The sequence below is a fragment of the Xyrauchen texanus genome, chromosome 15 (assembly GCF_025860055.1).
Source record: "Xyrauchen texanus isolate HMW12.3.18 chromosome 15, RBS_HiC_50CHRs, whole genome shotgun sequence".
In the NCBI taxonomy this organism is placed as follows: domain Eukaryota; kingdom Metazoa; phylum Chordata; class Actinopteri; order Cypriniformes; family Catostomidae; genus Xyrauchen; species Xyrauchen texanus.
Genome location: NC_068290.1, coordinates 25,896,182 through 25,923,556, shown reverse-complemented (window position 1 = coordinate 25,923,556; position 27,375 = coordinate 25,896,182). Strand labels below are relative to the sequence as shown.

Here is a 27,375-nt window from a genome sequence, read left to right as displayed (position 1 = left end):
AAATGTGAACTAATTTAAGCAGAGTGATATTTCTGGGGGGAGGGCATGCACATCCACAGGTTAAATATTAAAGATTGGATTTTTAAATGGAAAAAATGTATGCAAAAGTTAGTGTCTGGTTTCTTTTTCCCCCCTCTTATTTTGTTCTGTTTTTTTGTGGGGATGAAAGTTTTCCTTTTTGTTCTTTTTGCTTTCAAATATTAAAAAAGTGTCTCTTTGCTACTTTTGACTGTGTATTGTTACTTTGAGAGTGGATTAAGGATTTTTTTCTGCAAAATGCTACGTCAGCAATAAACTTTTCACATGAAGTAGGCTAGCCTGGCTCTAATATACAGTACAAGCGTGTTTACTGGTACGATAGTGGGATTATTCTATTGTAAATGTAGAAGCAAGACGCAGGGATGTGAGTTGACAGCACCAATGACGGATCATATTAGGCTAATAATTGTATCTTCGAGATTTTACTAGTCTAACAACACTCGTCTATTTCAGAGGTACACCGATTAGCCAACACATTAGTCAGCAGTGGTGAGTTCCTACCTCCAGTACAGCATATTATGCAGGTGGTCATAATGTTTTGGCTCATCGGTGTATGCAACTGAAATTTAGTGTCATGTGAATCTACATTTTAATGTGCAGCATGTATTTATAAGCAGTGCATTTACTAAATCTCTTAACACCAGGTATATATGTGCCCATGCTTCTTTGGATTGTTTGTTTACACAGAGGAAAAAGAAAGAATTACATCTCAATGACGATGTGATTATTTTTTTAGTTTTTTGTATATCCTACATGACATTCTTGAAACGCATCCTTTTTTTTAAGGAACTCCCAATGAGAACTGCATCTGAGATACAGGCGTTTTCTGCACTACATTGGCTAGTGCTTTTCAAACAGCATTTTTTTTTTCTTCTTTTTTCCGCTCTCCTACCTCATTTCGGTTTCTTGTGCTGGTTCAGCTTTGCGTTTTTCTCACACACGCAAGTTTTTGTACAGTTTGCCAGCCGGACTAAAAGTGCTAAACATTGTCAACAAAACGGCATCCAAACGTGAGTATACTGTAGGACCTTTCAACTTAAAAAATGCAATGCCTAACAAAGAATGAAAACAGAAAAACTAATTAATTTTTTTTTTTTTTTTAACGATGAATTATGGATTGTTGATTGTGGTAAAATTAACATGTATTTTCAACCAAAACAACCAATTCTCAGTCACGCTCAATAGTGAAGTCATGATCCCTTTTTATAATATTTTATTTTATCAACTTAAGTTTAATGTAATGATTATATCTATATATATATCTATATATATATCTATATATATCTATATCTATATATATATATCTGTCTATCTATATATATCTATATCTATCTATCTATCTATCTATCTATCTATATCTGTATCTCTATATATCATAAATATGTTGATATGCAAAATTATTTAGGAATCTAAAGTTTTAAATTACACACATATATATATATATATGAAAACCATTTTGCTGGATGTTAAAATTTTCTTCTAAAGATGATGATTTGGCAGATAAAGATTGAAATATAAATGTTCAGTAACAAGATAAACACTTGAAAAAACTGGCATATTAACATACAAACATTAAAGCTGAAGATTAAAAACAAAAATCTTTTTTATTTATTGCTTGATCTTTTTCAAGTCTGCATGAAATTTGAGGCGTCAAATATTGTTTAGCCTAAAGAGATAGAAATAGCATTTTGTTATCTCAATTTGAAGTCAATCTATTATTAATCAGTTAAAATGATGAATTAAGTGTTAAACAATTAAATGTACATTTAGTGTTTACTAGATAATAAGATCATGAAAGAACAAAACTACATAGAAAAAGAAGTTGCTTTTGTGGCCCATGTCACATGGATGTTTTTAGTTTGACAGTCTTATACAATTTGTTATCTACCATTGAAAATCATAGCTCTGTGGTATTGATTTTAAAATATAAATATATATTTAATTTCATTTTGATTTTTTTTTCACATTTATTTTTTAGAAATAGGAACAGCATGCCTTCATTCAAGATCTTTTTTCTCTTTGGTGAGCATAAATAAACTCAGTGCAAAATATAAATCAATATATTTGATGTTTGATTTGATGATGTGTTTACACTGTCATTTGTACTAAATTAAACTGATATTACATCCTCTTTATCTCTCTCGTCTCCCTCTCTTTAACTCTCCATCCTTCTCTCTGTCAGTACTGTGTATTTTCGATGGAGAATGTGATGTGTTATATCGGCAAGCTGGGGATACAATTTCCCTGCAATGTGATGCATCTTCACACGTTGATATAGATTGGGAATTTAACAAAATTGGACTTATTACCTTTGTTGCCAGAAGTGGAACTCAACGGAGGGGTATCAGATTTTCTTTCCTCTACATACACTTTGTGGCAACATTTGATTTAATCATCATTATCAACCAACAAGTTATGACTATTTTATTCACTTAGAAATATAACATGATGCAGTTGTGTGCGTAGTCGCACTATAACTTGTGACTTTATTTGTTGAGGTTCTTCCAGCGAAGTTGCCCATATTACTTTGAAAGCAAATGCAAATGAAGGCACATTGAAGATACCCAAACTGGAAACACATGACTCTGGAGTCTACTCTTGCAAGCAGTCAAAGAGACAATACACTGTGCGTGTTGTATCAGGTCAGAGAGGACAGCCATGGATAAAAGTATATTTAAATTATATAATTTACCATATTTGTCATACTGTATTTACCCCCTTTTTTTCTCAGTCTTTGCTAAACCAGCCATAGTGGCAGTTGGGACTGCTGCTACGCTGCAATGTTCCATTACAGGAGAACCACTAACCAAAGTGTAGTGGCTGAGCCCCAATGGCCTGCCATACAGTAAAAGTGACCAAGTAATTTTCCTTAAGTCTGTGACCTCAGAAGAGGATGGCCGTTGGACATGTCAGATCATGGACTTGAAAATGGATGTAAAATTGACTATTGTCGGTTGGTGTCCCTCTTAGCTTTTGTTGTTAATTTACATTTATTGATTTTAAAAGTGCTTTATTTTTTTGGTCTGATTTTGAGTAATGTTGGATATTGTGCATTTTGATATTGTAGCTAAATTGTAAATTGCACATATTGTGCTGTGAATGACACTTGTGTGTTTCTCTAACAGCTCTCCAGACCACCGATGTTGACGTTCCTGAAAGGGGCAACACAGTGCTGCCCTGTTCTCTCTCTAAAAGTTATTTTATCCCACGTGTAGTGGGTGGGAAATGGCAGGCTGACAATCCCTCCTTGGTCTCTTTCCCAACCCTAGAAAACACGTATGACAAAGGCTTACACTGGAAGGGCCACAATACATCAAACATCAAATTTACTAGTGGACAACTCAGCACCAACTTTGATATCCATCTGGTTAAAGTGAATGCCCTATATGCTCATCTGTGTTAATGTTTATTTTATTGGCATTAACAATATTTCATTTCTTTTCATTTCAAGTTAAGTCATTTATCCTCTTCACACTCTCTGCCATACTCAGGTACCGCGTCGTTATGCAGGTAAATATGTGTGTACAGTGGAGATTGAGGGTGGAATGAATCTAACTGCCGAAGTGACGTTAAAGGTTGTAGATGGCCCTTCAGGTACAACAAAACACAACACAACTGCACAACTTTACAAACTCAACTAATCTCATTCCAGATTCGCAGATTACCAGTTCTGTCTGTTTGTAATGATTATTAAATAGGAGGTGGACAGACGGACATCAAAGCGAAGGGACCTTGGACCAAGGATGTGTTGGGCATACAGTTGTGGGTCTGGATTGCTGTAGGAGTAAGTTCTGTGGTTCTGATTGGACTTATTATCTTGACTGTTCTTGTTCAACGGAGGAACAAACAAATGAAGGTGAGAGAAAGAAAGGTAAAAAAATAGAAAGAAGGAAGAGGCTCATTTAATGGTTTCTTCCTTTTCTGTATAGGGGAGGGTGAGAAAGCTGAGATCCATGCGGCAACCTCTTACAGCTAAAGACTACTGCATGTGCAACAGGTACCCCCTCATACAAGGATACTTGGTTTGGTAACAGTACATATTCTGTGAACATTTGTGCTATCTCAAGTTATTTAATTGCAACTTCATTGCACTAGATTACAAAAAATCAAACCAAGTGGCACCTGTAAACAAATATTGCTAGATCTTTTCCCCGAGGAACTTTGCTTTTCTCAGTCATTTTTGCATTCAACCAGCTAGTGGCAAGGTCCTTTGTAGTGGATGTATATGGAGTCAGATCTCCTCAAGTTCAAACTGGTGTCCTAGCAGAGTAACGGGTATAGTTCATAACACTAAAGGAATATTCCTGTTTCAGGAAAAGTTATGCTCAATTGACAGTATTTGTGATATAATAATAATAATAAAAAAAAGTATTTCAACTTGTCGCTTCTTCAAATGTGGGTTACAGTAAGGCACTTACAGTGAAAGGGGCCAATCCATAAACTTTCAAATAAACCATAAGCAAAAAAAGAAACGTCCCTTTTTCAGGACACTGTATTTTAAAGATAATTTTGTTAAAATACAAATAACTTTACAGATCTTTAAACAAATATCAGTTTAAACAAAGTTTCCCGTGCTTTTTCAATGAACCATAAACTATTAATTAAGACACTAACAGCTTACAGACGGTAGGCAATTAAGGGCACAGTTATAAAAACTTGGGACACTAAAGAGACCTTTCTACCGACTCTGAAAAGCACCAATAGAAAGATGCCCAGGGTCCCTGCTCATCTGCGTGAACGTATATTAAGCATGCTGCATGGAGGCATGAAGACTGCAGATAAATTACAATTAATTGCAATGTCCGTACTGTGAGATGACTAAGACAGTGCTACAGGAGACAGGAAGGACAGCTGATCATCGTTGCAGTGACAAACCATGTGTAACAACACCTGCACAGGATCGATACACACATATATCACACCTGCAGGACAGGTACAGGATGGCAACAACAACTGCCCGAGTTACACCAGGAATGCACAATCCCTCCATCAGTGCTCAGACTGTCCGCAATAGAGAGAAAACCGAGAGAGGCTGGACTGACGGCTTACAGGCCTGTTGTAAGGCAGGTCCTTTCCAGACATCACCGGCAACAACGGACACAAACCCACCTCCACTGGACCAGACAGGACTGGCAAAAAGTGCTCTTCACTGATGAGTCAAGGTTTTGTCTCACCAGGGGTGATGATCAGACTCGTGTGTATCGTCGAAGGAATGAGCGTTACACTGAGGACTGTACTCTGGAGTGGGATTGATTTGGTCCATCATGGTCTGGGGGGGTGTGTGTCACATCATCATCGGACTGAACTTGTTGTAATTGCAGGCAATCCCAACGTTGTGCGTTACAGGGAATACATCCTCCTCCCTCATGTGGTACCCTTCCTGCAGGATTATCCTTACATGACCCTCCAGCATGACAGTGCCACCAGCCATACTGCTCGTTCTGTGCATGATTTCCTGCAAGACAGGAATGTCAGTGTTCTGCCATGGCCAGCGAAGAGCCCGGATCTCAATCCCGTTGAGCACGTCTGGGACCTGTTGGATCGGAGGGTGAGGGCTAGGGCTTCTCCCCCCAGAAATGTCTGGTAAATTACAAGTGCCTTGGTGGAAGAGTGGGGTAACATCTCAAGTTTTCAAGTCAAGTTTGACTGGTGCCGATGTCACACTCCCCGCCCATTTCACAACCAATAGGGAAGCTCAAGCTGATATCATGTTATCTAGAATATCGTTTGCAAACATTTGCTAGCTAGATAGGTTAGTGCTGACAACTCACCTAAATGAAACTGCCATGGTGTCCCAAGTGGTTTCTCCACTAACAGCGGGAAGATGTCCCAGCACACCGTCCATGAACCATGAACCATGAAAGATCTTTCTTTGGGCACAGCTTTGTCCTTTGTGCATTTAACATAATTTGTACTGTGTCCGCAATGTTTTAATTTTTCATGAACCTGTGCCGTTGTGCACTGGATACACAACCTGGTAAGTTGGCCTTGTTTGACCCATGGGTAATTGGTGGGCCAAACTGGCCCTGGCATTCACTAGCATGCCCTCAATGTGGCTAGTAATGCACTTACAATGGAAATGAAAGGGGCCAAGTTTTGGTGGGTTTAAAGGCAGAAATGTGAAGCTTATAATTTTATATAATCACTTAATTTAATTCTTCCATTCAAATTTGTGTGTTTGAGCTGTAATGTTGTTTAAATTGTCATTTTAGGGTTTAAGGGTATGTTCACAATACATCGTCATGACAACAAAGTTGTAAAATTGGCTATAAATGTACACAAAATATTAGTTAGTGATTATCACACTAAAATCATGTTGACACACTTAAGTCTTGTGGCTATACTTTTGAAACAGTGAGTATTTTAATATTTACGGATTGGCCCCATTCACTTCCATTGTAAGTGCCTCAATGGAACCCAGATTTTTGCTTTTTTTAAAGAAAAGGTAATTAACATTGTGCCACAAATACTTTTGAATGAGCTTAACTTGTACTGAACCCGGAATATTCCTTTTAATAGTCCTAATGTTGTCATTTTCATTTTATTGTAATAGATGAGTATCACCTTAATTACATCACTTCATATTAACTGTTGGGGTCAAAAAGAGAAGTTTTGTTTACACGGTCCATATTTCTCAAATAAACAACTAATTAATTTTTAAACGTTTTCTGGGGCACAACAACAATTGCCAGTTTTAAGAAACCGCATTAGAGCTTTCTCACAGTTATAGATGTCTTACGCCATGTTTTTTTTAAAGATCTGAGAGAAACGTGGAGTTGGGAAAGGGAATGAGGCCCGTTCCAGTCCCCAGACAACAACGTAATGCACACAACAGTCCAAAACCATATAACTGATGTTTACTGGAGAATGGAAAACTGCAGTCACTAAGAGACATAAATCATGTGGCACGCTGGGCCAGTGCTTTTCAATATGCATATTGCTTACAAATGATGCAGACAAATGAGATATGCACTTGTAATATTTGCTTTAAAACATTAACACAGACCTAAGACTGAATGGTGTTGCACATTTGATTGTTGGTCTTTCAACATTTTGCTAAATATGTTATGTAAATGTTTTCACAGCCATATTGTTGAATGACCATAATGTTGAATATTTCATCAATAAATCTTTTAATACTCTTTTAAAATGCATGTATGTGTACATGGGCGTGAATCTATTTACCCACATTTGCACAATAGATTTATTGAGCTGAATTTTATACCTACACATCTGTTTACAGATGTCAAACAGAACAAATTGCTTTCTAAAAAATTACTTTAGAAAATTGTCTGTATCTTGGTGTGATTACTACATGTAGCAATTAAAAGGATATTTGTTACATCACCTGGTCTATTTTTAGTCACCTTGTCCCAGAGACTTATTTAGTTTTATGCACTAAAGAAAAGCAATGTGAGTGCATGAATGGCACAGCACTGTGATTGAATGGTAGTGTTCATTCTCATGAATTATGAAAAAAGCCAAGTTTGTGACATACATGTGTTTTGTCCTACCATTAACAACTCAGAGTGTACACATAACCTCACAGTTTGTGATGTTGCCTCAACTTTCGTTTCTAAACCAGAAGGACATTTGTCATTAAAAGGTAAAAATAGCCACTTTGCCCTTAATAATAAAGATAATGAATGTTTGCTCTGTTTTCAATGATGTGCAACCTGTTCATATCTGTCATCATCTCCAAAACTTTGTTCTGGGTTTTCATGACCCTTTAAATGAATATATTATCAACGGTTTGGAGTAGAAACATGATAATTATATCATTAGAAATAATTTTCTTATTATAGTGCATAAAACTTGGTGACCATACGTCCTCTTTTTCCCAGACATGTCCTCTTTTTTCGGACCTTAAAAAAGCGTCCGGACGGGACTTCTAAATTTGCGAAAAAATCCAAGAGCACGATGACGTAGCTGGATACGTAGGCTACTGGACGCTGTTACGCTTTGTTGTGGGGACTTATTTAAAGACTTTCCCGCCAGGCTATGTTGGAGATGGAAGGAAAGGCATCCTTCGTGCCTTTTACTCGACCACAGACTTTGAAGGTTAACTGCTCAGCAGACTGCTTCATCTGTGACGGCAATCACTATAGCCCAAAGGACAACTATTTATAAATATAAATGGTCACTTTAGTGACAAGCGCTTGATCTGACTGCTGTGATCAGTTTGTATATTAAACTTAAAATCAGTTGTTGTTTTTTTGTTTTGTTTTTAATGTACGTACATGTCACTTGTCATAAATGGTCACTTTAGTGACAAGCGCTTAATCTGATTGCTGTAATCAGTTTGTATATGAAAATCAGTTTTTTTTTTTTTTTTTTTAATGAACGTACATGTCCTGCAGACACTGAAATAAAAATATATACTTGTGGTGACAACATGCTATTAATCCATCAAATTTAGGTTTAAAATCATGCGATTTAAAATGTTGTAAAATGAACTATCCAGTACGTATTGGACCATCCAGCTACGTCATCGTGCTACAGGCTGCAGCGAGGGGTGTCTCAAAAAATCGGGGATTCGGCTTTAGTTGCATTATGATGTGCATGTGGTCTAATACTTCATCCTTCATTGTGTGTGTTTGCGCATATTTGCGTTGCTTTAACCCCTCTTTGTAAGTCCCGCCTTCTCGCACGCCAATTGGTCGATTATAGGAGCCTTGGAGCAACTATTGGCCAAATAGTTTTATTCCTGCCTGTCAATCTCTCCGCGAAGCGCTGTTGTGTTCGGCCTTAACAGTAGCAGCATACGAAAGCTGCGTGGAAACAATGCCCAAACAAAAGCGCAAATTAATTGAAGATTTGCACAAAAAATCCCCATGCTTTCGTCCAGGTCGAGATCCGTGAGAAGCAAAATGTAAGACATGTAAATCTGGCACTTATATGTCAGTTGCTAATAAAGGCGCCAGTTATTTAGAAGCACACATTAGCTCTGAGAAGCATAAAGGGTCAGCAAAAGGTGAAAGTTCAACAGGTAAATTAACGGACTACTTTTTGTGACCAGGTGAAATTATCACATTGCTTCAAGGTACACTCATAGCATCAAATATTTTATTTTAGTGCACAGACATTCAAAATAATTTTGGAAATGTTTATATATACATATATATGGTATGCTAATAGAATCTTTTCCACTGTATTAAAGTTAGCAAAATATGAAATTATGAATATAGAAATATGCACAATGATAATATGAAATTATTCTTCTAAATACAAAACTATAAATATATGCTCATGATCATGATGACAACAACAAAGTTTAAGGCATTTATAAGAATTCTGATAAAATGTACGAGTTTGAGCAGGCCCATAGCAGCCTTAACTTGTTAGCCTATAGCCAAACTAGAACTCCACCGAAGAGAAAGAAAGATATGAGTTGGGTTTACAGGCCTGTTAGATGAAGAAAGATGGCTTGCTGTAGGGAGTGACGGATATGTAGAGGGAAGCCCAGTGGAATATAAAAGGCACAGTGACACTAGGAAAGAGGTAAAAAGAACAGAACTGTCAAACTAAAAACAGTGACACACAATACCACCACAGGCAGATGAGTGTAGAGCTGCGCAAACCCTGTCGTACTTTCCTGTCCTGTGTGTATGACAGAGTGTGTTGAAAGAAAATGTATGTGTAGCGCTCTGTTCCTGAACAGAACCCACATACACACACACAGACACTCTCATCTCATCAGCACTGTAAGTATTAATCTGTTATTATTACCAACTTATACAAATGCTACCACTTATTGTGAATTAGCCAGTCTGCTACAGGTTTTCTTGTATACGGTCAACTGTCTTTTAACTTTACGCATCTCTCACTGACACAAACGAAGAGCACAAATAACCAAACAAAATCATAGTGATGGAGATGCAGTGTTTGGTTGTTTAGAATGTTTAGAGGCCATTTTTTTTAGCTGAATAAAATAATATGACCTTACATTTAATTTGTATACTGCACTGTCCTGAATTTGTGCAGATGTTTCTGTTGGAAAGGACTCATATGGTACAGATATGGTAAAGCTGAATTATGAACTCACTAACCATTTGATGAGATATTTTTGGATGTATTGGCGTACAGATTATCTGTAAATTTGTTTTTGATGATGTCATCGCACAAAAAGAAAACACATATGATGAACTGTTTTTGTCAACATGTATTCTTATTTAAGCTATGCTTTGCTACTCTAGTTGTTGTAGACATGCAAAATGTTCATGTGTCAGCCTTCACTATGTGTAACAGTAACTCTAATAGATATTAGGTAACTTTTAGGATCACTGGCATTAAAAGTTGACATCTGTTCTGTAGGCCAACGCCTGAATATGGGCACTTGAATTCAGAAATGTATGCAATGCTGTTGACTCTTTTAAGGTAAGTGAAGATTTATCCAACACTTCAAGTTAAATTGTATTTTAATATTAGAGTTATTTAGCTGTATGCTAAGTTGTCTGTGGTTTTGAAGTTTCAACATTTATATGATGTGCTAAATGCTCACACACGATTGTATAGTATCAGTTCAATGATACTTTCTAGTTTGTTATATTTCATTGAATTAAAATGATGTCATGTAGGCAGAAACATATTGTAAATTAAATCATGAAATAGTGTACATTTAGGTAATAAGAAAAAAATGCTAATTTTGTAAGCCTTTAGTAAGGCTAATACTGTATGTAATTGTGAATAAATGCAAATGTTGTGAGAAGTATATAAATCATGATTCCTTAAATTGGAAGATTAATACCACAGTTATTTTGGAAGAGGTATTTTTTTATGTTTAAGGCACTAGCATGTATCAGCGTTATTAATTTATTGGTTCAGTAGTTTCCATGTAACGGACTGCTTTAGGCATTTTTCCCTGTTGGCTGGTCTTAGTTGAGTGCTGTCTGTGCAGGAACTAAACACTAAACCCCCATCAAATTTCACTAATAAAAATCCATCCACACTAATTACTCCACATGGAAGACTAATTTCTATATACACAAGTGCCCAATTATGAAAAGAATTGTGCTGTTTAGAAATGACCATCAATTGGTAATGATCTGGATTTGTTTGTGATTTTCTTGGTGAGGATAAACAGGGAAGAAATAAAACGCTGAGATTTGGTGCATTTGAAATTACATTGTCTTATTTTTCCCCCCAGCTAAAACAAAATTCTGTCCATCTTTGTGATAATAATATTGAAAAAAGTCAAAGCATAAGCCAAAATTTTAAATGTGGGTGCAGGATCCACAAATTTCAAACCAAAAAGTAAATAAAGGAATCTCATACCTTGGGAGAGCTACATGAAGTCTGGAGAAGAGTTGAATGGCTCGAAACGTCACTTGAAACGTGATTTCAAGGTGTGCAATATCTTTCTTTCTTTCTTTATTTCCATCTTGGTTATACAGTCAGGTGAATGAATCTTTCATAGAGTCCTAATCCATTCTAGAGTTTAGAGTCCCAGAATTCCAAAGCAAAACAAGCAAGCCAGTCAAAGACAACATATGGTAATTTATGTTTACCAGTCTATAATAATGTCTAGTAGTGAGTATGATTGCAAATATCTAGAGATAGTTACCTATGGCTTTTCAATGTTTTTTTTTTTCTGAAAAGAAAATCCTCCCAGCGTAACTGACTTTACATAAACACTCTGACAATATGCAACAATAAACTCCACTGGTATTAGAAGCATGCGGCACATTAATCTATATTATCTATATGTATATGTGTATGTTATTTTTTGGTGACTTTGTCTCATTCTGTCATGGTATGATGCACAGTGTAAAACTAATCTGTTTACATAATAAGAAATACAAAAATATCTTCCAAAAATGCAAGTCAACAAGAGAGCTTTTGAACTCATATTAAGCCATTTTAGCTCGTTGTTCACAGTGAGTACATGTCAAAATATACTATTGCCATATTTTCAATCACAGTTATTTGTTAAGCTTATTGACAACTATTGCGGATACGGCAGTACTAAATTTCACAATGTAAAACAATAGATTATCTTAACAGCTATTTTGCATCCAGCCATTTGCTCTTTAAAGCAGCAGCCTTTAGTTGAGCCGCTCTCGTCCAGTTAGAGAAACTCATGCAATAGACAATAGACATGCATTAACAATGCCTTCTACTCACACAAACTGACTTAATGAAAGAAATATTAATAAAAAGTATTAAATGAGTAAAGGTCCTCATGGTACAATCATAAAATCTGTAAATACTTTATGTTGGATAATATAATGCATTAGAAACATGCATGGTTAATTTCTCACACAAGCATTCTAAACTGTCAGTCTTCAGTGTTATCATGGATATCTGCAATGAGAAAATAATATGTTGTATTGTAACTTTTAGAGTATATTATGCATAGGGACAGAAAATATCATAGTATTTTTTTTATAGCAACTTCCATTCATATATTTCTACATATAAAATATGTATTGTGATTCATACCATGGTTCAAACTGGCAAATACAGAATACGTATACATTTATGTCAGACAATGTACATTTGTAATATGCCATGCAAATCACTAATATAGTGGAAAACAAGGCTTAAGGCCCCCTTAAGGAAAATGTGCCTTCTTCTAGTCCCATTTGTATGAAGATTCAAAACGTATTTTTACTGAATATTTGTGGAGCAATAAAAAACAAAAGTCAATTAATAAAGTGAAATGATATTAAACTTTTTTTTATTTTTTATTTAAGACAAATAAGGGAGCAATAATGTTTTAATGATATATAGGGCACTATGCAATATACGCAATTACATTTAATATAGCACCATTTTTTTGATTAACAAGTAACTACCGGTACTTCAAAATAATTCCTTTGTCGTTTTTTTATCATGTTTGTATTTTTAATGATGCTGCTTCTAGTAACAAAATGCTATATGTTAGTAAAGGCATATTTCACAAGTGAATCTCTGTTGTGATTAGTACGGTCCATGTATGCCCAATTCCTTATGGAAATCATAATGTTGCAGTGCAGGCGTTCTCTTGTTGGGTGTCCATTTTATACAGAGCAGGGTTTTTTTGGATCAGCGTACCTCAAAGTCTACCTTTTGTCATCGCACACAATCATGGTTCAGTAAACTTTCTCAGTACAAAGCAACAAAAAGGTGTTTAGAAAAGTACAGTGGTGGTATTCATTGTTATTTAGGGCCTATTACCCTGGCAGGCCTTTAACCTCATTGTTCCCCTTCTGTGCTGTAGACTATTTATCTACAGCATTGTAACATGTTTATAGCATAAATGTAATCAAAATCTCAAGCGCATTATCTATGGACTTGTCTTTTTTTATTTCATATAGTAAGGTAGCTTGAACTCTTGTATGTATCCTAATAATATTTAGTTAGAGTGTAAGTATGTGTTCAAAATTGATTTAAAATATATTAGATTATCTTTAAATAAAATCATCAGGCATCAAATGATCCTCATATTATTAAATTCTGCGACAAGCATCCTTCTGTGACTGAATGCCTGCGGCTTTAAATGATGAAAAAATAGTAAATAATAGTTTTGGAATCATGAACAAAGCTGAAGATTACAAAGCACATAGTAATAAATCAGGGCACTCAACCAAGGAGCACAAATTAAACAGTGCGATGGTGTGCGTCCTGTTTACAGAACACATAAATGTTGCATAGCAGATTCTGCATTTTTACAAAAGTGAACAAATGTGTACTTAGAAAAAATACAGATGGTTAAGGGGTGGTCAGAAAGTGGTCCAGTGTTACATCACAATGGGTGTGACACCTTCAGTTTTATTGGTGCAGTAGTGTACAGTACAGAGGTATATAGGTATATATAGCACTTTATATAGGTATATATAGGTAGTTTATATAGGTATTTTATTTCGTTGTGTAGTCTCATGTGGTCCTATGTTGGTCCTTTGTTGTTTTTATGTAGCACCATGGTCCTGGAGGAACGTTGTCTCGTTTTGCTGTGTACTGTACTAACTGTATATGGTTGAAACGACAATAAAAACCACTTGACTTGACTTGAGAATGTTTACAAAGGTCTGGATAATGGAATAGCCATTTTGAGGCGCTTAATAGGAGAATTCAGCTGTGTTTTTATCAGTTAATTTTGTTGTTTTTCCTTGTGTTTGAATACTGCAGTTGTGCTTTCATAAGGAGTGAGTGATTTTCATAATGAGAGAAGGATTCCCTCTTTCAGACAGTGTGTCATACAGACAGGTTTCTATGTTTCTCATCCTCTCACTTCAGTTTCCTCCACACACACACACCACACATGCTGTCAGAGTGTTTTCCTATCTGACCATTTCAGTCTGGAACAGAACATTTAATTAATGTGAAAAATGCAAACAAACATCTACAGAGCATGTAAAGCAAATTTGGTTCATTGGATGTTCAGCTTAGACTCAATCACCTCAATACATTAAACAGGCATCGTTATGACCAGATGTTAACAAGGAAAAACTTTTTTAGCCACAAAACAAAAACCTCTTTCAATTTTTTAATAAAAAATGTTAATACACATGGCGGTGCCAGGAGTTTTTCAAAATGGTGGCCAGACAGGGGCAAGCGATCAGTCTGTGGTGGCACAGAAATGTTCGGGCAGCATTTTTATATCGTTGGAATGTGTGTGTGTGTGTGTGTGTGTGTGTGTGTGTGTGTGTGTGTGTGTGGGGGTCACCCCTGGCCACCCCCTAGCTCCACCACTGAGAATTCAGAAGAAGATATTCTTCAAAATGAGAGCAAGTGTTGATTGAAAATTGTATTGCTGATGAAAGATTACAGAAAATGAGTTTGCCTATGGCAAGGGCCATTTACAGATTTCAGCAGAAAAACAGTGAGAGAGCCAGAAACAAAAATACATGAACATAATAATTGTGTAATGGAAGATAATCGTCTTCTGTACAGTCAAGTTAAGAAAGTTACCGACTGCAATGTGATCTAATCTTCTGTTCATTAACATAAAAATACACATTTTCCTAAGCATTTGACCAAATTTCAGTAAACTCTCTCCTTTTCTCGACTTGTCTTTCCACTGACATTCAGCCACGCTTGCATTTCAAACCTACAAGACTTAATTAAATGGAGGAGGATTGTAACTGAAAATGACAAGAACAAAAGAGATCAATACAATTGGTCTTTCTTTATAGATTTCCACAGATTTTTCCAAAACAGGGCATTTGCCATGTGAAAGCCTTGCATTTGACAATAAGCAGCTGTTTCCTGAATCAGTCCCTCATGGCATCCATCTTAACCCTCTTCAGTTGTCTGCAGGCACGCCTCAGAGTTTTCACCATTTTCTTACAGCCCACAGTCTGAGCAGATGTGCGTGAATCACTAAATGTTTCTGAGGATCAGATCTGTTAGAGGGATCCCCTGTTAGTCAGACAGCAATAGTGAATCTCCCACTTCAAACAATTCTCTCGCCATGTGACAGTTCAGCTAATTTTAGCAGACCAGACTGACATTTTACCAAAAGTACTGTTACACAAGTTAGGTAAGATGTGTGGGTGATGATCGCAGTTCTTAAGTCAAACACACAGGGAAATTACTGTTGAAGGGGAAACACATAACAAACATGGGACATATTGAAATAAATCGCCCACAACCGCCTCTTTTCCTGCTTTCTTTCTTTCATTCTTTCTGTAATGATCATGTTTGGCTTCTTGACGCCCTTTCAGTCTATGTGAGTAATAAGAGATCCCTCTAAAATAGGTCTTTCCTTATAACTCAGAACACAGAGACAGAAAGAGTAGTAAAGATAGGACATACTACTAGCTAAATGAGCACTACCTAAATGCTAGTTGATATCTAGTTCATATCCTGAGAATTTACTTTAAAATACACCGAAAATTTAACTATCCAATCCAATTGTGGTATTGCAGAGCAATGTCTGAATTCATAAGAAACCTCAAAGCTACCAACAAATTAAGGAAAATAGTGATCTAAAGGACAAAGATCTGTGTGAAGTTTAACTTATTTTTTGAAAAAGTTGAGCAAAGCATGGCAGGATAGAGAGAATGACAGAAGGGTGAAACCTCAGACACAGATGTGAGGCAGGCAACATTTTTGTTTCAGCACTTCATGTGGTTCCCCCTTGCCAACCACCCCTGTCCTACAGCTCTGAAAGAGGCTCTACACTAAAGAACCCCCCCCCCCCTCTCTATCTTTCTCTTTCTCTCCCTCCCTCTCTCTCTCTCTCTCTCTCTCTCTCTCTCTCTTGTTCTCAGTGTATCTATACCTCTAGAGAGGTATACTTTATTACAACCCGAAATTATTTTGAAGTCTAATGCTATAATGAAAACCCTAATAAGTTGATTACACAATTGATTGAGTTAACTCAGTCCCTCAATTGAATTGAGTAATGGCATCTCCAAAACGTTTGTAATTAAGATTAATTAACTTGGTGTTCGTATATACAATGATCTGAACTATTTAGGTTAAGTTAAATAGCTGCAAGTAGACTCAGACATGCTATTTAAATTTTAATTAAATTATGTTAATTCAATTTCAGATCAAACAACAGCACAGCTCAAAAAAAGATCATAACTGATTCTATGTCAGTCATTAAATAAAATTAATTCTTCAAAGAAATGCATATACCTGCACTTTAACTGCACATGCACAAAAATAATTAGTCAACAGGGTCCAACTTGACCAAATGGGACACTGTTCACCCTAATGGTGACATTACATGAAACAACTATTTGCAACAAAACAACATAAATAATACTACAAAAGAGCTAAATCCTCTATGCATTCTTAATTACAACTATTTAATGCCCCAATAACTTTTAGTGAAAAGCATTATGGGTATTCCCCATAGCCTCAATTTTGTACTCAAACGTTTGAGTTATTAACACTTAAAATCTAAAGTCTATGGAATTGTAAGATAAATGAGTGAAATGAACTTAAATATATGAGTTATGAGCCCAAAACCTGACATTTCAAGTAATACTTAATTTAGACAACTTAATGTTTCCAGCAATGACAACCTTAGGGTTTACAGTGTAGGAGTTCCACAGAGAAGTTGTTATACGTATTTAGAACACCATAAATGCACTTGTGCTATAAAAACCCCAGAAACTAAAACACTGATCTGAAGAACCCATAATGTAACTTGACAAACTTCTAAAAAGTTTTTCAAAAGAATCATAAAAAAATAACCAATAACCAACTACAGAGTCCTATAGAGGAAAATAGTTCTTGATACGAGGAGGGTTATTCTGTTCAACCAATGATGCTGCAAAAAATGTGTTTATGAATGTGTTTAAGAAAGCCTTACTCATGACTTATTTGGGCCTCTAAACTCTCTGAAACACATCTGCGCAATCAGAATAAGAATCAGAATGTTTGCAAGCGAGTTTGGGGAACTTGACTTTTGTAAGTTGTTTCTTAGGTAATAATAGATATGCAATACAAATATAAGATATAAAGTGAGGAGCTATGATGAAAACACATGAATATTTTTCAGTATAGTGCTGACTTGACAATTGGGGATCATAAAAAAAGACATAAGCATTTTTACATCTACAGTCTGCCTCTAGCGAGATCATTGTTCTCTAATATTAATCGGAGTGATGCATCTTGAGCTTCTATCTCTCATTTTTATTTTAGTTTAACAGAGGAATCAAGATCCTTTAAGGAACTGCATAGTTTTCATATTTTGTATCGGTTTCTTTTTCCTCCCAAAACTTTTTTCAAGCCAGTAGGAAAGATGTAGAGAGCATGTGCTGTGTTATAAAATATGATAAACATTAACTTCGATTTATGCAAGCCAGTGCTTTCTCTAAATTAAATTATCTATATCTGAAATGCATTTGAAACCTTCTTATTGCATGTTACATGAGGATGTTTTAAATGAGAATTATTGGATTCACAGGATTCAGACCTAGATAAAGTTACATAAGTCGCACAAGCATTTTTTCCTGTCTTTTTCACATACTGTTCCTTTTTTATTTATTTATTTATTTTTTTTTTGTTTACAGGGAATTTCATAACAAATCACATTCAAATTAAGAAAATGCATAAAGCTGGTTTCGTTTTAATTAACATCTTAAGTTTTTCCCTGAAAATCAATTTGGGCTGCAGACAGTTGAGAATGTGATACATTTTAAAGTCTGGATCTGTTGTTATATTTTGATTCAGCACACTGGAAGAATTTAAAGAAGTTCTATAATTCAAGTGTTTTTGACAGGATCCTGTACAATAGTAATAACACAGCAACACTTGTTTATTGTAAACAGTTATTAGATGTTGTAATATTCCACTAGCATTATCTAGAGCCGTAGTCACACTCTCAGGTTCCGAGTGCCAGGTGTATATTAAAATGAAGCATTAAGTCTTTTTAAACAGATGATGTACAACCCAATCTAAAGTAACAATTTATGCAATAGATCAAGGGCAATGGAAAAATTAAAGAGGAATGAGGAATAGAGAGAAATTTTAATTGTAATCAGATTCATCTGTTGTGTTCAAGAGTTTGGGTGCTGAAACAGATGTGAAGAAGCAGTGTTTTATAAATGCACTGTAAAAGTTTGTTACAAGTAACCTAAAAATATTTTTAATTGGCAATATCTAAATGAACTGGTTGAAAAATATTATTTAATATGACTAAATGTACTACTTTAGGTTACACCTAATGTGCAATGTGTTACACATTGGGTCAGATCAGATAGAAATTGCTCCTTACAGTAACAACTACACATTTAACTTTTTTACAACGTGGAATGGATTAGATAACTTATCAATACCTCCTAACACTAATGGTTAATAACAGGGAACTGATGTATAAAAGCGTACATGGACCCAATAAAAGTCAATTATACCATGAACAAAAATGTTCATAAAAAATAAAAACATATGAAATGAAATCATGATAGCTCAAAATAATGTAGAATAAATTAGGTTTCAGAGTATAATGTTAATCGATGAATGTTCATTCATAATATTTGTCCTTTATAGTAGGTGAATAAAACCTTCTCAGAATTAGCTTTTTGGGGAATAATACAGTGTATATGTCTTTTTTTCCCTCCAGGTTATCAGTAGAAAAATTGCTATGCATTTATGCTGAAATTATTGTCATTATACGTATTGAAGTTTTTCCTGGACATATCTGAATGTTCCTATTCTTTATGGACTTATTTGACATATTTAATTGGAACAAGAATACCAAAAAAATGTGGTCAGAAAAGTAATAAAGTTTCACTGTCACAAGAATTTATAAGTGACAATTCAGATTTTATGTGGATTTATTTTTATATATATATATATATAAATCAATTTCAACAGCCTCAAGTCAATAACTGGACGTCTTCTTTTACCCCTTAGGCCAATCAGACAGAGGGGAGGCGTAAACAAAGTTTAAGTAAATATTTTAGCCAGCAAGTGAACACATCTGCTGCACAACACACAAGGAGAGCGATACAGTAATTTGCTCATAAGGTGAGTACATTTACACATACGTGTATATTTAAACATATATTTATCCTACACATTCAAACTTTATTCAATCTTTATCATAGATTTTTTTTTAATTGATTTTTTACAAGGAAACAGAAAACTGTTTGAAGCTGCATTGTGAACTGTTTATAAAGTATGAAATAAAGTAAAAATTAAAGAACATTGAACAGAGATAATACTGATAATAGTTAGTACAACTTAAAACGTGCATATACATTTGCAAAACTTGAAAATGAGCCACAGAACTATCTTTGATTCTATCATAACATGAACAATTCATCACATTAACAACAAGATCTAGTTTTATTTTTGCTCGGTGCTTAGTACTAAAACGGAATCATTCGAGTAGATCAATAAAAAGTCAAAATTTGCTTTGAATTTCTTTTGAATTATTTATTTCAATAGGACTCTTTAATTGAATAAAACATTTACTAGCCATGTTTAGCCTGTCAGGTCCTTTATTTGTTGTTTTAAGGCATTTAAAAATGTAAAGTACATGGTCTTAGTACTGTTCACCTCCCTTCTATCCTCCATGTCTCTGTGTTTGTTTGCTGTTTAACCTCTATCCTGACCACAGCCCCTGATCTTTCTGGGTTAGTTGTTCAGGTGCACTGTCTTACTCTCTCTATCTCTATCTCTATCTCTATATCTATATCTATCTTTTATTTTTCTGTGTGTGCTTCTCTTTCCCCTGTTTCTGTTTCTCATTCTTTAAAACTTTTCCTAATTTCTCACACATTGTACTCCACTGGTGACTTAAATTTTCCACATAAAAGTTTATCATCTGGGTAATTATGCATTATTTCAAAATTCAGAATTATTTCAAAATTTTATTACAAAATGTTCTGTGTATTAAACTTTTGTGTAAGCAACTATGCAAATTGCAGCGCTTACGTTAGCTTAAATTTACCCTGATTTGTTTTTAACCTAAAAAATGTGCTTCAAGGGTCAACATCTAAATTACCCTATTTTATTCCAGTAGAGATATTACAGTATTTAACATCACTGAATGAACCGGAATACATTAGGTTACATCAACAAAACAAATTCTAAGGTTTAGATCAGGTAGAAAAGTCTACTTAATGTATAATTTGCAGGTTATCACTTTTTATAGTGTACATACTACATTTATTTATCAAGAAAGTGCTTGTACCACAGCATAGTAAGTTGTTTTACTTAAAATGTATCATATGCTTGATCTTAACTATTTTCCTTGGGGTCCACAATATAAGAGCTTCTACATGCAGAATTAATGTTTGCAGATTTATTTATTTTTTGAAGTTTTGAAGTATTATCATTTCCCCGGATACTTTTATTTGTATTTTTATAGAAATGTGAATAATTTTGATTTGATTAAGTGTGTCTTAATATTATCAATATTGCAAATAAAGTCACAGATCTTAAGGTTTTACAGCATGGGGTCCCTATATACATTGCTTTTTTTAAGTATTAATCTCTTCACAGGGAGTGTAAAAAAGTAAGATTTATGTGAATCACATACACATTTAAAGAAGAAAGGCAAGAACAGATATAACAGACGTAATGCACACCACACTCCCAGCTTAGTTATGACACCAGCAGCGCTATGTGGTGTACTTTTTTCTATGTGTAAGCGTGGAGAGATCCGCCTTTCGTGGAACAAGGGAGGAAGAGAGGGGGTGTTATAGAGGAGGAGGTGAAGAGGTGAAAAGAATCAGGATAACAATCTACTCACTGTACAATCTCAGCCCACCACAGACACACCTCTCAGCTGCCTCTTCTTGCTGTCTTTCAAGCTGTTTTTCTTTTTAGTTTCTACACTGGCACTCGTCTTCCTTTTTTGTATGTAACCCATAGCCCACCACAAAGCTTTCTTCTCCCCTTCACCATTCTCTTACTCTTTCTCTCAATCACTCCAAAAATCTGAGCCCACCACAAGCCCCTTCCTTCCTCAAAAGGCTTCCCATTACTATTACTTTTGTCTATGGCTACGAAATCAGCAGTGTCTAACTGAAATGGTTTACATATCATCCTCAGCCCTTTCTCTATCTGTTATGAGGAAAGAATGATGCTGTGTTCGATAGTAATATCTCTGCTTCTCCAATTTCTCGAAGCACAAGGTAAGTGTGGCAAATAACACGACAGTTGTTACTGTATATGGCATGAAATCAGAAAAGCAGCTTATACAAGCAGTTTGTGTTCCTTTACCGTTAGGAAGCCCCATGGTAATTTACGCACAGGAAGGAGGGACCGTTACCCTACCTAGAGATACACCAGTAACGGCAGAGAATGTTTATGTGAACTGGTACTATGGGTCAGTGGATAAGGCACCAGTCATCAGCAGGAATCCTCTGACTGGGATCCAAAAGGGTGCGATGCAATTTTTAGTTTATATATGTATTTTTGCATACTCTAATAATAATTATGCTATCTTGTTTGATATAACTGCACATGTATTTATGCCATTTGTAGGGACCTGGACACGTGCTTCTCTGTTACCGGATTTCTCTCTACAAATTTCACCAGTGCAGGATTCTGATTTTGAAATTTTCCTCTGTGAACAACATGTAAGGAAGGATAATTATATCAAGACCTACAAACTGTACCGTGGTAAGATAAAGTATATAGAGAGAGACAATTTCAAATTATTATATTTCAAATTATGCAGTGAAAACATCCATTTATTAGCCTCTCCTAAATACACATTTTCAAAAACATTGAGACAAGTATTAGAATGAATTTCCAATTAGGTGTTTTTTTTTTTCTTCAAATATATGATGAAATGGCTCTCACTGTTGAGTTAAAATGTGGACTCTTACAGTAAAAGAGTGCGATAATGTAAGAATGTCAATAGGTGCACTGCGCCACCCTGTGTTATAGAGTCTAATTGCAAAAGAAAATTCTGCACATTCATATTTTCACATCAATTACAAACTGTTTACACTTAGTAAAACTGGTGTAAAACTATACACATTAAATTATAAGATTTAACTTCCTTTAGATTGTTCTTGTTCCACATTTCAACATCTTTTTCTCTGTTTTAGTGTCTATACCCAAAGTGCCGACTGTGTTATTTGGTGACTCTCTGTCTCTAAATTGTGAAGTGGAAAGCAGTCCGGTTCCGACCACTGTAACTTGGAGTCCACCTAAAAACTCAGAATGTGAACGTGAGATTACATCTTACAGTGGAAACACAATTTCGGTTAAAGATGTGTCCAGGTGCGCTGGTGGTGTTTGGACATGCGAGGTGAAGTATGAAAACCAAAAAGCAAAAGCAACAACAAGTGTTTCTGTAATAGGTGAGACTGCTTATGTATACATTCACTCAACTGTATGTCATTTATGTATTTTGTGTAAATGTGTGTTTATAAATGTTATACCATATATTTACACTCACTCTCTGCATATCTATCTCTCTCTCTTTCTGAGTGTATCAATCCATCTACAGAAGTGTGCTTCATAAATCTCTTTTTACTCTCTCTCATCTTTACTCAGCACTTTACTTCCATTTCATCTTACACGATTACAGATTCTTACATTTAAAGGAATATTGGTTCAATACAAGTTAAGCTCAATCTACAGCATTTGAGGCATAATAAAAATGTATTTTGACCTGTCCCTTCTTTTCTTTAAAAAAGGACATTAAAGCACTTACAATGGAAGTAAAGGGGGTTAATCTGTAAAGTTAAAATACTCACTGTTTCGTAAACAGTATGCATATTAACATGATTTTAGTGTGGTAAAATCAATACTAACCTTTTCTGTGGAAAGTTACAAACAATTTTACAGCTTTGTTGCCATGTCGATGTAACACAGAATCTTAAATCTTAAAACCATCAAAAGTATGATTTAAACAACTTTACAGATTTAATAATACACATGTTTTAACAGAAGAATTCATGTAAGTGCTTTTATAAAGTAATAAGCTTCACATTTCTGCATTTAAACCTTCCAAAATTGGCCCCATTCACTTCCATTGTAAGTGCCTCACTGTAACATCTAGGTTACTGTTGTAACCTCCGTTCCCTGATGGAGGGAACGAGATGTTGTGTCAAAGAAGCGACACTAGGGGTCTCTCTTAAGAGCCTCGCGCATCTCTGAACTTGAGAAAAGGCCAATTAGAAATTGGCAGACAGAATTTACATGTCCCTCCCCCGGACATACGGTTATAAAGGGAGGGAAATATGCATCTGTCCATTCAGGTTTTGCACTGAGGAGCCGCGAATGAGGTTTGGCCATAACAGTTCAGCATCGTGGCCAGGAGGACACAACGTCTTGTTCCCTACATCATTGAATGGAGGTTACAACAGTAACTTAGATGTTCCGACAGTAACCTAGACGTTCCCCGTCTGTCGCTCACTTCGACGTTGTGTCGAAGAAGCGACACTAGGGGTCCATAATCAATCACGCCATGTGCTGAACCGTGTACGTGCGCTGCTGATGCAGGTGCAGACAGGCAGTTGCATGCCAAAGCGTCAGACTGCACATACCCTTCTCCAACGCCCCATAAAATCGGCATAAACATTTTAGGTTCCCAGCACACCAAAGGGGGGAACAAAGCGACTTAACAAGCATGGGAGCAGGCCTCGCCAGCCGTGCCTTTTCTCTCTCTATGTTTCTCGCATAAGTCAAAGCGACTGGGGCCATCTTAACGCTATCACACGCATCGGGAAAGGCGTTCTTTTCCAGCTCCTATTCTTTCAGGGGGAAAAGACCCCGTGGAGACCACCACCTGCCCAGGCTGGGGGGAGGTAAAGAGTGGCGGAATACATCACATGGGTTTTCAGGCCACATGTGGAAATGGCGTGGTGGTAGATCCTACCTGCTGCGAGGGAGGAGTTTCTATAAACACGGTGACCAGGGTGCAGCGGGGACTGCCCAAGGGAGACGCGGGTCCACCCGTAGGGGGACCGTACCACGGAAAATACACACAGGGGGATTAATCCACACAGGGGCCCGTCCTGTGGTTCACCTATTAACTAATTACAGGACTCCTACCCCCAACCCTGTGGTGGACTAACAACTGGCTGACGACCTGAACATGTTTTACTGTAGATTTGAAAGGCCCAATCTCACACCCCACACCCACTCTGACCGTCACTACACACAAACACCAACACCTCCTGCAACCCCCCCCCCCCTCCTGCTACTCAACCTGCACTCAAGATCTGTGAAGATGATGTGTTCTGTGTCTTTCGTAAGCAAAAGATGAGGAAGATGTGGTTACCAGAACCATCAGGCACAGGAACAGTTATTTCCCTCAGGCTATCTATCTTATAAACAGTTAAAGCCGCCCCATTGAGCAATAGTTATCAGCAATACACAGTTTAAGTCTATTTATATTATCTAACATATCCTGTTTTGCCATTACATACAAAGAAGAAACAAAACTGTACATAACATACTGTATTTTTGTACTTTATATAACGGATTTGTTTTAGATTTGCACTATGTATATGTGTATGTGTGTATGAAGGTGTGTGTCTGTGTGTATGTACGTATATGTATAATTATATATATATATATATATATATATAGACATAGATAAAAAAGAATAATAAATATATATATATATATATATATATATATATATATATATATATATATATATATATATATATATATATATATATATATATATTTATTATTCTTTTTTATCTATGTCTTGCTGTTGTTTTTGTATTGTTTTTTTGTGTTGTTGTGCACTGGAAGCTCCTGACACCAAGACAAATTCCTTGTATGTGTAAGCATACTTGGCAATAAAGTTGATTCTGATTCTATTCCAGTACAGAGTAGTTTCAGTACCCATAGTGGTTCTGATCGGGGAATTCCTCCACTGAATTTGCGGACCAGAGGGCTAGGGAGGAGTCATCCAGGGAGCCGAGTTAGTGGGATCTCCTGGGATAAGAGTGCACGTGATCGCCTCAGTGGAGGGGAAAGGCGCTAGGTGCAAGAGGTACACCCGGTCAGTTGTTCCGTGTTACCGAGTTCTACCGGCTCGGACCTGAGAAAACACGGGACCAGACCGACTCAGCCCTGATATTGTAAAATCTCGTAAAGGTATTGGGTGTTGCCCAGCTCGCTGCTCTGCATATGTCTGCTAGGGAGGTGCCATTGGCCAGTGCCCACGAGGATGCCACACTTCTCGTCAAGTGTGCTTGAACCCGCAAGAGGGCGGGCACGGCCTGGGTGTGATAGGCCAATGCTATGGCATCAACAACCCATGTGACATGTCACGAGAGTGCACGCCGCCTTGGTGATTTATGTACACTAACGTTGCGTTGCTTTTTGAGCGGATCCAGACATGCTTGCCCCGAATTAGCGGGAGAAACCTCTGCAGGGCAAGGAATACAGCCAGCAACTCTAGACTCTAGTTGATGTGCCAACGCAGCGGGGGCCCTTTCCAGAAGCCAGCGGCTGCGTGCCCGTTGCACACGTCGCCCCAACCCTGTTTGGAGGCGTCTGTGGTGACCAGAACGCATAGGGACACCTGCTGTAGGAGGACTCCTGTCCGCAGAAAACAGAGGTCTGTCCAGGAGTTGAAAGTCTGGCAGCAGGCGGGGGTGATGAAACACGGTGCCTGCCATGGCGCCATGCCCATCTCGGGACTCGAGTCTGGAGTCTCATATGCATCAACCCCAGTGGCGTGACCCCAGGAGCCTCTGGAATTGTTTTTAGAGGAACTGCTGTGCCTGGCTTGAACAAGGTGAGGCATTTCAGTACTGACTGCGCGTGCTTATTGGTGAGGCGCATTGTCATTGAGACTGAGTCTAACTCCATGCCGAGAAAAGAGATGCTCTGAACCGGGGTGAGCTTGCTCTTTTCCAGTTGACCTGAAGCCCTAGATGGCTGAGGTGCCTGAGCACCTGGTCCCTGTGGGCGCACAGTAACTCTCGAGAGTGGGCCAGGATGAGCCAGTCATTGAGGTAGAGTATGTGGATGCCCACTTCCCTTAGCAGGGCAAGGGCTGCCTCTGAGACCTTCGTGAAGATGCGAGGGGACAGGGACATGCCGAAGGGGAGGACCTTGTACTGATACACCTGGCCGTCGGACCCGAACCGTAGAAAGGGTCGGTGTCAGGGCAAGATAGAGACGTGGATGTACGCGTCTTTCAGGTCTACCGCTGCGAACCAATCTTGTTGCCGGACGCAAGTTAGAATGTGTCTTTGCATGAGCATTTTGAACGGGAGTTTGTGCAAGGCCCGGTTGAAAACTCTAAAGTCCAAGATCGGTCATAAGCCGCCGCCTTTCTTGGGTACGATGAAGTAAGGGCTGTAGACCCTTCTTCATCTCAGCTGGAGGGACAGGCTCTATTGCGTCTTTGAGTAGAAGAGTCGAGATTTCTGCACACAGGGTGTTGGCATCCTTGCCGTGCACCGAGTTAAAGTGGACACCGCCGAAAGGGGGCGGGGGCCTGGCGAACTGAATCGTGTAGCCGAGTTGGATGGGCCTGGCCAACCAGCGCGATGGGTTGGGAAGTGAAAACCATGCTTCCAAGATCCGTGTGAGGGGCACTAAGGGCATGATCATTTTCGACGTACCTGGCGAGGCTTCGCAGCGGGGCGGGGCAGGTATTGTGGTGTCGGGAGGCAAAAGCGCGTCCCGAGGCTCTGGTGCTCAGAGAAGACTCGAAGCACTTACCTTGCTCCGCACACCCGGCAGGGGATGGGTTAGTGACTTTGCTGGAGGTCCCGTGTAGGCGTCCTCTGGACTTGTCAGAACCGGCCGGCCGGGGGGCAGCAGTCATGGGTCCGGAGGTCGGGAGTCCACGTCCGGGGTTCCGGGACTGTTGAAGTGTGGCACCGAGTTGCCATGAGAATGGCATTTGTGGGCCAGGTGACCCAGTGAAAGAGGAAATTTTGTTTTATTATCGAGAATGTGGGAACCACAGCACGAAGGGGGTGCGGCAAAGAAAATACCTTTAACTGA

The 27,375-nt window shown here is 37.4% G+C and overlaps 1 protein-coding gene and 1 pseudogene across 2 annotated transcripts in view; both read left to right on the top strand.

The window, feature by feature from the left end:
- The first annotated feature begins 980 nt into the window (after window positions 1-980).
- Window positions 981-7,263, top strand: LOC127656415 (uncharacterized; annotated as a pseudogene).
- Window positions 7,264-9,609: 2,346 nt separating this feature from the next.
- cd4-1 (CD4-1 molecule) overlaps window positions 9,610-27,375 on the top strand; it is a 28,466-nt gene continuing 10,700 nt past the window's right edge. For both annotated transcript variants that reach the window (XM_052144618.1, XM_052144617.1), the window contains exons 1-7: window positions 9,610-9,743; window positions 10,354-10,416; window positions 19,336-19,449; window positions 21,484-21,566; window positions 21,661-21,816; window positions 21,919-22,056; window positions 22,491-22,745. In XM_052144618.1, the coding sequence (XP_052000578.1) occupies window positions 21,512-21,566; window positions 21,661-21,816; window positions 21,919-22,056; window positions 22,491-22,745 (604 nt within the window). In that variant the 5' untranslated portion in view covers window positions 9,610-9,743; window positions 10,354-10,416; window positions 19,336-19,449; window positions 21,484-21,511. The remainder of the gene's footprint in view (window positions 9,744-10,353; window positions 10,417-19,335; window positions 19,450-21,483; window positions 21,567-21,660; window positions 21,817-21,918; window positions 22,057-22,490; window positions 22,746-27,375) is intronic.